The sequence below is a fragment of the Hermetia illucens genome, chromosome 4 (assembly GCF_905115235.1).
Source record: "Hermetia illucens chromosome 4, iHerIll2.2.curated.20191125, whole genome shotgun sequence".
Classification (NCBI taxonomy): domain Eukaryota; kingdom Metazoa; phylum Arthropoda; class Insecta; order Diptera; family Stratiomyidae; genus Hermetia; species Hermetia illucens.
Window position 1 is genome coordinate 65,426,922 of NC_051852.1, and position 11,008 is coordinate 65,437,929.

The following is an 11,008-nucleotide window of genomic DNA, read 5'->3' on the forward strand; positions in this document are numbered from 1 at the left end:
TTATATTGCCGTTAACTTCAATCTGACCAGGTATTTCGATCTCGATCCGGCCTTGTTGGCGCCATGCGTTAAGCGTTGACTGTATATTGCCAATGAACCTACTGCGGTTGCTATTGTATGTGGTGGGAAAAGGCACGAGATGGCATTGACGGACATGGGGGGTAATTAATACGAGAGATTTCTGCGCAATTCAAACGAATGCGATCTACATACAATCGACAATTACCGAATCGAGGAAAGTGGTAGAAGCATTTTCAAAACCGCGAACGAATGCATCCTTTCATCCTTTTCAAAAGTTCGAACGAATGCATTCCTATCACATTCTCCACCGATATCTCTAATAGGCGAACCGATATTCAGCTACCCATCAAGATTGAGTCAATAAATTCACCGGTAGAGCATCACCACTATGATTTCAACGTGCTGGCATTGTTGCTGATAACCATTCTCACACTGGACTGCCATAGGCGACTTTCAACATGTCAACAACTCAAGGTGGGTGTTTACAGGGGTCAGCAGCTGGCCCCATTTAACAACAGTATGTCTGATGTTTGAAAAAATTAGGTAATGCATAATTTTAAAAAGAAACTGTTAAGTATATATGGGCGATTTAGAATGTAAGAGAGTACGTTGGAATAAAGCTACCTTCCCTGCCAAAACGTTAATTCCTACAACCATCGAAAGTAATATTACTATCCTCAAGAGTGGTGAAAATATCGGAGCGCTACATAGACCAGCTTTCAAGAAGAGGGGAGGGGGAGCCTCTTTTGACATATAAAGGAAGCCTACACACGCACAGCGAACGATACCAGATAATTCGAACCACTCCTATTCATATACAAATCGGGAAACCGCAAGCTAGGCGCTTCAGGTATGAAATGTCTTGTTTGCTTCTTTTGCGAGTATAATTGGGTGTAGAACTATCCCATTTGTACGTAGCCCGTTATGTATATACATTTAGCATGACAGATTTAGTACTCCGCGTTGTAAATTTACACGATAAAGACAACTTTGAGCTACTGTAACTTTGTTACTAATAGTATGATTTTGATCAAACTTGGGGATAACATGCTTCATATTATATTTTATAATACTACCAGCTTTTATAAGTCAGGGTAAAACTTTAGGGGGGTTTTACTCAATTTTCCCAAAAATATTGTAATATATTATTAACTTAATTTGAACAGATATCGATATGGAGAGTATTTTGAGGCATGGACACCATATGGAGGCAGCTTCATGATTTTTTTTAAAATTTGTTGGTTGGGCAGTTTCTGAGAATGGGTCCGATAAAGAAATCATCAATTTCAACCCCTTCCACTCCCCGCCTTTCTAACAAATCTCAAAACTAAGCCCAGCATCGACAAGTACTAATCGGGACCTTTCATTTGACCCCCCCCCCCTTAAATGTCAACGTAGTGGGATGTCACTCACTGCATGACTGGGCGTTCACAGTTCCCACCTTCTCACCAACTTTCGTGTCAATCGGTATAGCCGTTTCTGAGAAAAGTGTGTGTGACAGACAAACAGACGGACATTGAACCGATTTTAATAAGGTCTTGTTTTGTAAACAAAACCTCAAAAATGGTCCCATTCCATGCCATGATCCACCGATTGTTCACCGTGCCCCTCAGCGCTGCAAGATTTAGGAAAGAGAAGGATGTCATCCTTTTTTGACACTGGAGTCAAGAACGGTTTCCAACAAATGATTATTGAAAGACTCATGTAGAAGAAGTTGAAACGGCAAGAAATAAGGACAATGACATCCCTTGTTAATAACTTGGAAGAGGAAAGAAGAATAAGAGTCTCATACACTGTGGCTTCGTCCAAAGTGATAAAAAAGTTGAAAGGGGTAAACATCGATATGGTTTCCACCGAGGAGGATTTACCAGTTCAAAAGCAGGCTGGGATCCCCTGAGGACCGCAAATTAAAACATGAATCCAATGGGATTTATTAAGTGACATATCCAGATTGTGAGAAGTGCTACATAGGACAAGAAATGTGTAAGCAGGTGAACGAACCGGATTGAATCACGACACAGACAGCGTACAATCGAAGCTGCTGACAGAGGTGGCAAGGGTGACACCGGGCAACATTAATGTGTTCACGATCTCTAATTAAGTAATCGGGTAGCAATTATAAGATCCAAATATTAAATTTAATATTTATAGTCCAGAATAGGAACTAATATCTAATATCCCCGATTTTGTGCCCGAATTCGTATATACTAATAAATAATATATTCCATTTCAGGAAAAAAATAATTGTATTATATTTAGATTCTTTTAGAAAGCATGGATAGATGCGGCAAAATTGAAATTGATGTTCAAATTTTGTTTTATTATCAATTAAAAATAAAAAACAGTTAACACTGAGCAGCTTATTTGGTCCAGGGACCTTCTAACGGAAACAAAACGCATATGGGTTAGTCTTCGAAATTTTTTCAAATTTAATGTAATCGTAAGACGTGCTAATTAAAAATATGGACCAAGGCACTACTACTGAGCTACGTGAATTAGTTCTTTACAACTTCAAAAGTGGAAGAAATCAGTTCAACACACCATCAAGCCGTTTCTAAAAGAAGATAGAATGAAGGAGAAGGGCAAAACACGCAAAACAAAAATTTAAACTAAAATAAATTATGAGAACAGGACAAGGAAAAATTAATGAAAATCCTAGGTCATTGGGTCAAGAAGTGGCTGTGGAGGTGCACAATTCTCTTGGCAAAGTCTGCAGTGCACCAACGATTCATTGTGTTTTACATGTATATGATTTTCAAGTACCACTTAAGAAACCGTTTATAGATGTATAAGGTTCAAATAAGCAAAAAAAAAACAAAGTCTTTGAATTTTTTGGAGACCATTATATTTGCTGATTAATCAAAATTCAACATATTTGAATGGAAGATCACTTGTACGGCAAAGATACAGTTCAATTTGAAAGTAAAACACGATGTCAATCATGTCATAGTTTGGGCTTCAATTGCAGCATCGGAGATTGGAAATGTAGTGTCCATCGATACGAACATAGACCAAAATATGTATCTAGCTATTCTAAAGGTAAAAAGAATACAAATTAAGTCCTTCATCTATCGGTTTTATCAAAACAATGACGCTAAACAAAAATCAGGGGAGTGTAGACTTGACTGATACGGAGCTGCCTGCCCGTCATGGAACCTGGACTTAATGTCGTTCAGAATGTATCGGTAATGGTTAAAACAATGTCCGTAAACCCGAGATTGAGAGACTATCTGAGGAACTGCTCCCTGCTTTATGACACACTAGAGGGTCAAAGGTGGATGGAGGTCACGTCAGGGGTAGCACAGGGATCCATCCTAGGGGCGGACCTCTGGAACGCTACCTATGACCGTCTACTTAAACTCGACATGCCAAAAGAGTCGCGCCTGGTCGGCTATGCAGATAATATCGCAGCGCTTGTTGCTGGACGCACTGTCGAACAGGCGCAAAGCAGACTCGGCATATTGATGCGACGGGTGAGCGGATGGATGACTACTCATGGTTTCAACCTTGCACTGGAAAAAACCGAAGTAGTCATCCTGACTAAAAAGAGAATTCCGACCCTGCGTCCCATATCGTTCGGCGAGTCGATCATCGAGTCAAAATCAGCGGTAAAGTACCTCGGGTTGACTCTTGACTCAAAGATGAGCTTTTCTGAGCAAACCAAAGCAACAGCGAACAAGGCTGCAGCTGGAGTTTCAGCGTTAGGTAGGCTAATGGCAAACATTGAGGGTCCTACTTCTAGCAGGTGACGTCTCCTGATGAGTTCAACGCAGTCTATCCTGCTCTACGGCGCAGATGTATGGGCTGGTGCCCATACAAGGAGGACGAGGAGGTATATCGTAAATGCCTCGCGCAAGTACAGAGACGGAGAGCTTTGCCGGTGGCGTCTGCGTACCGCACTGTCTCTGAACCGGCCGTGATGGTGATCGCGGGAGTGATCCCCGTTGCCCTTCTTGCTAAGGAGCGTCAGGCCATATACAAGCGCAAGGAACATGAGCCAAGGGAGGTGGTTGCTCGCGAAGAACGGGAACGCACTTTAGACGAGTGCCAGCTCTCGTGGCAAAATGAAACTAGAGGTAGATGGACTGCGCGGTTCATCGGCAACTTAGGCGCGTGGCTGAATCGGAAGCGTGGTTAAACTGACTACTTCCTTACCCAATTTTTAAGTGGGCATGGAGATTTTCAGTTTTGCCTGCACAAGATTGGAAAGGCGCGATCTCCAGATTGTGTGTTTTGCAATGGAGTTATGGACGACGCCCATCACACTTTTTTTTCTTACGGACGGTGGGATGGGGTTCGTCAGCAGCTCTATTTAAACACCTCCTCTCCCCTCCCGTTGGTAAAAGGAATTCCCTGATTTCAAGGCTCCGCAAGGCGGGAGAATTTGGGGACTAGCTCGAAGTAATGTGACAAACGGTTCCAGGTTAGACGATGGGGAGGTGTTGGTAGTCCGAAGACGTACCGAATCGGGAGTCCAACGCGGTGTGCGTAAATGCATTCCCCAAAAAACCCGAGATTCTCAGTATCCTAAGTTTAAAAAAAAAAATTGCAAAAACACTAGGAGAACAAATCCGAAAAGAAAAAAAAATTATTGATTCTATGCAAAGGGAGCTAACCTGTTATATCTCACAGGGTTTATCATACCAAATTTAAAAATAATTAAAAATTTCAAAAGCCTTTAGTGAATATTATAGTTTATCAAATAAGCTGCTCAACCTGAAACAATTGATTTTTTTATTTTAGTAAGAAAACAAAATATGAAAAGCAATAAAAAAATCATGGTATACATTAAGAAAAATTCACGCCCTTTTTAAAGGCGTACTTACCTTTTGGATATCTTATATAATTTTCCAATAAAGTTAGTTTGAATTTTGATTTTTCGTTTGCATCATATAAGCTGACACTCACTGCATAAGTGGAATTATCGTGTCGCCAAATATTCTTACATAAAAAAGCAACAAAACCTTCAAGGTATGAAACCTGAAGCCTGAGAGAAAGAAAAGTAGGTTGCATGAATGAACTCGTCACAACGTTTTCTTCAGTTACTGCGTCAATGATTTATATAACAGTTTTTTCGGCATTATACACTTGATACTTGGCTAGAAAATTGATTGTCAGACCACACCATATGAAACCACGGGCTTGCAACCAAACGCCATCACACGGATAAGGACGATACACCAATGTCAACAAATACGTGAGAAAGTATGCAGAATGCATCGTACCTGTCAGCAGGTAGCTTTGAGTAAACAGTTGTATCTCATGGGTTTCTTATTCCCGCGAAAAAAAGAGGTCGACAATATACATTTCCCAGCCACCAAGCCTTTTTGTCGAAGTAATCTACACCTGCATATTGAACGTTATAACGACTGGGTATTACATAGGGGTTAATTTGAAGTAATAAAGAGAGGGGACAAATAACTCGAAAATCGTTCAAAATTTCTCTTACCTATAGTCGAAAACTGCAACCGATAGCAGTTTCGATGGCGAAGTGCACCAAAATTGACAGTCAAGGATCGTCTTGTGTAAGACAAGGGTCTTGTCAGTCCTAATGTATTCCTCGGGGAGTTGGGCTTTCAGCAAGGAAAACACAGGAAAATCATACCAAAAACAGTCAACCCTCTACAGAAGGACGGTGGATTCCGTAGTCTACACAACGAACAAATCTACAAATGATATCCCGACAGTAAAATCTGAATCAGCAGACTGCGCAGTACACCTTATATATATATATAGCAATTGCATAGGCCAGGATCGTAGGCAGTTAGTAAAGATAGCAAATTGATGGACTTCAGCGTAAAACAGGAATACTTGGAGTTCCTTATTGAGGCAGGCCTAAAGCGAATACCGGCTGTTGGACCAAGATCTCTCCGGAAATCTTGGAGCAAACTGAAGTAGTTTGCCAAAATACAGCATCGATTATCAGTTCGAATTTTATAAGATAATTGAAGATAATTTACTCGCATCATTACTGAAGATCATTTTTAATTTCAGAAGTGGTTTAACCAGTAACTTTTGTTATTTAGGTAAATAACGAGATTTTTCGCAATCGGGTCGCACTTAGTTTGTTTTATGGATACTAACAACTAACAATGTATTTTCCATCGGTTTGCACTCTTTCTCTCCCAAAATGAATGAATGTTCATCCCTCCTTCTGATTTTTACATTCGATGCAGGATAGTGGTTACCACTTTAAAAAGCATTGAGGACACCTTGAAGAACAGCTGGATTAATTCAAATTTCTATCCCAATCGCCGATAAACTAATGTCTCTCCATAGATTTTTACTACTTCTGTAGCGTAATTTATAGCTTATTTCCAAGATCGGATTTTTTAATACATCGTTATCATTACCTCCAAATTTGCATGAAACATTAAATAAATTCTGTTAGATGAAAATTGACAAGAAAGAAATTGTCCGATTTCGGCAAATTATAAAGTTTCCTCAATATATCTATAATGTTAGGTACGCTATAAATTAAAGTCATTATACAATATTTGTAAGCCACCGCAGGAGAATGTGCATAAAATAAGGTTCTTGCACTGAACTTTTATAATTTCCCGAGCAAGTTTTCTGCTAATGAGAAAAAGCCAAACATGCAAATATTCGCACTGATATGGAAATAAGCTTTCAAATACACGGGGATATTTACCTGTAATAAGAAAGTACCCCATTGGAGAGGACAAACCACCTCCTCTGGTATCCTTTTAGATAGTTCGTCCACTTTAAAAGCCAGCCCTTCATCTCAGGCTCGACCTGGGAAGGGAGCGTTTTGGCCGTTTCACCCATTCTATACGAACGATTTTTCTACCTGCTCCAGTTTTTCAAACTTCCGGCGACTGAGAAGAAATTGTCGCCTCCCGGTATTATTGGAAATTACACAATTGTGGGAATCTACTGGCTTTACCAATCTTAACAATGTTAAAATGATTCACAAGAACAGACATTCAATGATATTTCTCGTATTCTTGATGTTCCATAAGCTTCGTTTTAACCAAAGAAAGAAACACTTATCAAATTGAACCAGAAAAATCAATTATCCTAGGCAAGCACAAGAATTTTCACTTCACTTTTTTGAAGGTCTTTTCACAAAACGGAACTTGGCGCTATGGTTTGCCACAAAATCGTTTGAAGATACCAATCGTTTATTATTGATATAAACCTACATTTACATTACAGTTGAGCCACGTAGTTCATAAAACGCATTTCTTTAATATTTCATCTGATGAATACATTCGCGAAGACGAATTTTTCGGTTTCGATAGGCTATACAAACAAGTAATAATTTTGTCGCGTTGTGGCCCAAAAATATAACGAAAATCCGTCAAAGTTGATCAAAACTCAAAACTTCAATGAAAATTGAGGCGGTGCAAATCGGAATAGGAAAGCAATGACGACGAACGTTCCTACAAAAACAAAATGTGTGGAACGTCAACCCTTACGAAGTTATTGTCGTAATCTCTCTGACGGGGAACGACTGACACACATTCAGAACAACTCGTATGAACCAGCCTGCCTAAAATCACATTTTGATACAGTAGAATCTGAAACAGACCAGTAACCATTAACAGAAGCTGCACGCTTCAGATATGAATGATTTTATCGATTTTTTATGAAACAATATTTGGCTATACGATGGTTTCAGTTATATATAGCTCATAATATATATATATATACGTTAAATATATCCGAAATTCAGTTCGATGTGGTGTTGACATTTTATCTCGACGGTAGTAGTAATTTAACGCGAAAGGGCAAATTTGGCCTAATATAGCGTTGTTAACAATAATAGGATTTCCGCCAAACTGTATGATCGCCCCTATTAAATTTTATGTTACTGCAAAGAGTAATTTTTTAAATTATAATAATAAACTATTATTATTTTTAATTGGGCAGATATTGTAACGAGAAGTACACTGAACCGTGAACAGCTCATAAGCTAATTCGGTTGGATCTATGGGAAAACAACGGGCAGGGGGAGCAGAGCTTTAGAAGAGTTTCTGCGATAACTGAAACCAGTTTTCGTAATGCTTTCTGATTCACGGGACTCCGTACATTTATTTGACAGAACAACTCAAAGAAAACTCTACACTGATGGCTCGAAAACAGAGCAAACTGCTAAAGCAGGAGTCTACTTTTGGATAAAAACCACAAGTGAACCTTTCCCTGGGACAATACACAATGGTGCAATGTGTGTCCATCGTATAATGAAGAAGCGGAATCCACAGAGCATTTTCTAAATAAATTGTCCACCTATGGATATCTCACACAATAGATCTTCTGTTCTGATGTGAGTGATTGCTTAGCGCTACGCCTCTCCCCCACCTCAGACATACACACAAACAGATCCCCTGGTGCTGGCTGACAACCGCAATTTGTTTCTATGAATAATGGTGAAGCAATCAGCCTTGCAACAAAGCCCTAAAGTTACAATAATACAAAAATACGAAGGTGGAGGAAAGCCGCCGAAATACAGTTAATTCATCCGATAAGCGCATTGACTCCTTCATCTCGGTTTTTAAACAAGGTTTATTCTTCCGAAATGGAAGAATGGGTCCAAGAAACAAGCACAAATGGAAACGCTCTGACTATCCGCGGCTTTTTACAGGATCGTATGCAGCCTTGCGTTTACTACTCAGTTCGGGATACACCTGGTGGCCATAGCTATATACACCCCTGAGGAGCCTATAAAATTAATTGATTGCGCCGGTTAGGACCTATAACTTCAGAAGGAAAGCATCCTGACTGTTTTTTTATATCTCTATAGTTCTTAGTTCAAATACGACGATTTACATCAGTTTCCAAGTTATTCAGCTATTTATCGCAGACGCTGTTACTAGTTCTTTTAGTTCTTTTCGCATTTGATCAATAAACCATTTTTTGAACATTTGGCGTAAAACGTTTAATATGAGAGCGTAAATATAAGCAAATCCCGGGGATATTCCCGTTAACGATCAATCAGTTTATCATTTATTATATCAGAAGTTGGAAGTGAGATGAAGCCAGCAGCACTGATTATATTGTTTGAAATGAAAATACATCGATTCACACGTTTTTCCGGAATTTATTAGGATAGTATCTGTTTCAAATTTGACGGAGAACGTTGAAAATGACAGTGTAAACTTCGATAAATAGATAACAAGTCGAAAGCACGGCGCTTCGGGTATAAAGGTTTTGTGTTCATATTATGAGGAATTCTAAGTGTATGTTTTTCCATTCATACATAGGTAAGATTGCAAAATATTCTTTCATATTTTGTGAACTACATACTCCATGTATATGTACATACATATCAAAGCCAAATATAAGCACATCGTAAATAAACAAACATTGCCCATTATCGCATACTTATTCATACATATATTATAGATGTACGAATCTTAATTGATTTAATGCATCTTTATGCATTTCGACTTTACTCGGCGCAAAAAAGCATATATATATATATACGTAAATTAAATACGGATGGTACTCATGTACACACACGTTCATCTTATTGAACACTACCCGCAAACTTCGTTTGCACTTAGATGCTTGTGCACCTCCTATGACCATCTTCAGTAATTGACACTGATAACTAAAATGTCCCCATGGAGACCGCCGTTCATATAAGTTCACTTTATATGATGATGGCGTCATACACGTCTTAGACTGTAATAAATTTACCCGAAATGCGAGACTTTGATTTTCAATAACTTGATTAATAATAAATGGTTTTGGTTGTATGGATTCTGAAAACGAGACCATTTTCACTTTTTGGGGCAGTCCTCAGTCTCCTATGATTGGCCCAATATCAGATATAAGATAATTTTCGAAAAGTACTAATAGATTTGATACCCCGCAAATTTTGTGCAAGAAATTTTTGCAAGCCCCTTTACATATGTATAGAGCGGAAGCTAACTACTGAAGCGCAATGAATGCGTGACGCGCAATGCCGCCCGCAGGGAAGTTGCAGAAAATCAAAAATTTTGCGATACGACACGGATGACAGTTTTTTGACACTTTACGTCATTAGCAATTTGACTGCTCTTTTCGTTTTCGGCAAATACTTCTTGTATGAATTCGTTTTGAAAACTCCTTTAACGGGAAGTGCTGCTTATTGATGTCTTTTGAAATTTATTTCGAATGTTGCGAATGCGAGCGGATAGATGACGCCGCCAGCGCTCTCCGCGCTTTTAGAACTCGCCGCAGGAGTGGAGGGCCAGCGGTGAAAAAGTGCCGTTGGTTGGAGGCAGATGGAAAAACCAACCGGTCCCTTCTGTTCCAGCCTTCACCGAAGACGCACGCTTGGTTCTTTTCCGAGTAAAGTAAAAGTTTTTTACAGTATCGACCACAGTTAGATACTAGACAGCTACCTCACTCCCCCTTGCCCATCAAGGGGGGAAATCAGTGCGAGTACACACGATTTCAAATTGTTTTGCCCTTGAGCATGAGCGAGATGTACCGAAACCCCGATCAGCTGTGTTTCACATACCGCCCGGACTTGCCAATGTATTGGTGAGATTGGCAAGTTTTTGTTTATGATAAGTGAATACGTGAAACAACTTTTTGCTATATGGGTGAGCCCCGCCGTAGTACCAGAATAGCAAAAGCTCACCGATCTCTCTCTTACCAATACGATTTGACGAAGATTATGCCTTTTCCTTGTTTAGCGTCTCTGATGTGTACAGATAAGCTTCTGCAAGCACATTTGCAACTGGGGTCATTTTTGTAACAGTACTGCCTTTAGTAGATCTACTGTGGTATCGACCGTCAGTCATTTATTACGTTTTTATTCTTAGTAATAAAAAGACTAGTATTAATTGAGGAAGTTGATGTGAAAGTTAATTCTAGTTTTCGCGAGCTTAGATCAATTAAAATAGTGATAATACTTTAATAATCAACCGAAAATTGTTATAAATTACGTGAAATATTTGTATAGTAATTGAGTGGGATAGAACGGATGATATTGCTAAAGCTTGTTGTTTCTTATTGACGTCGTGCATTC

At 39.2% G+C, this 11,008-nt stretch overlaps 1 protein-coding gene across 4 annotated transcripts in view; it reads right to left on the bottom strand.

Annotated features, from left to right (window-relative positions):
* LOC119655665 (oxysterol-binding protein 1) overlaps window positions 1-7,454 on the bottom strand; it is a 370,343-nt gene extending 362,889 nt beyond the window's left edge. For 2 of the 4 annotated variants that reach the window (XM_038061654.1, XM_038061652.1), the window contains exon 1: window positions 6,674-7,452. In XM_038061654.1, the coding sequence (XP_037917582.1) occupies window positions 6,674-6,810 (137 nt within the window). In that variant the 5' untranslated portion in view covers window positions 6,811-7,452. Of the gene's footprint in view, window positions 1-6,673 lie in introns of all 4 variants that reach the window. The other 2 variants (XM_038061651.1, XM_038061653.1) reach the window with 2 other exon arrangements.
* Window positions 7,455-11,008: the final 3,554 nt, after the last annotated feature.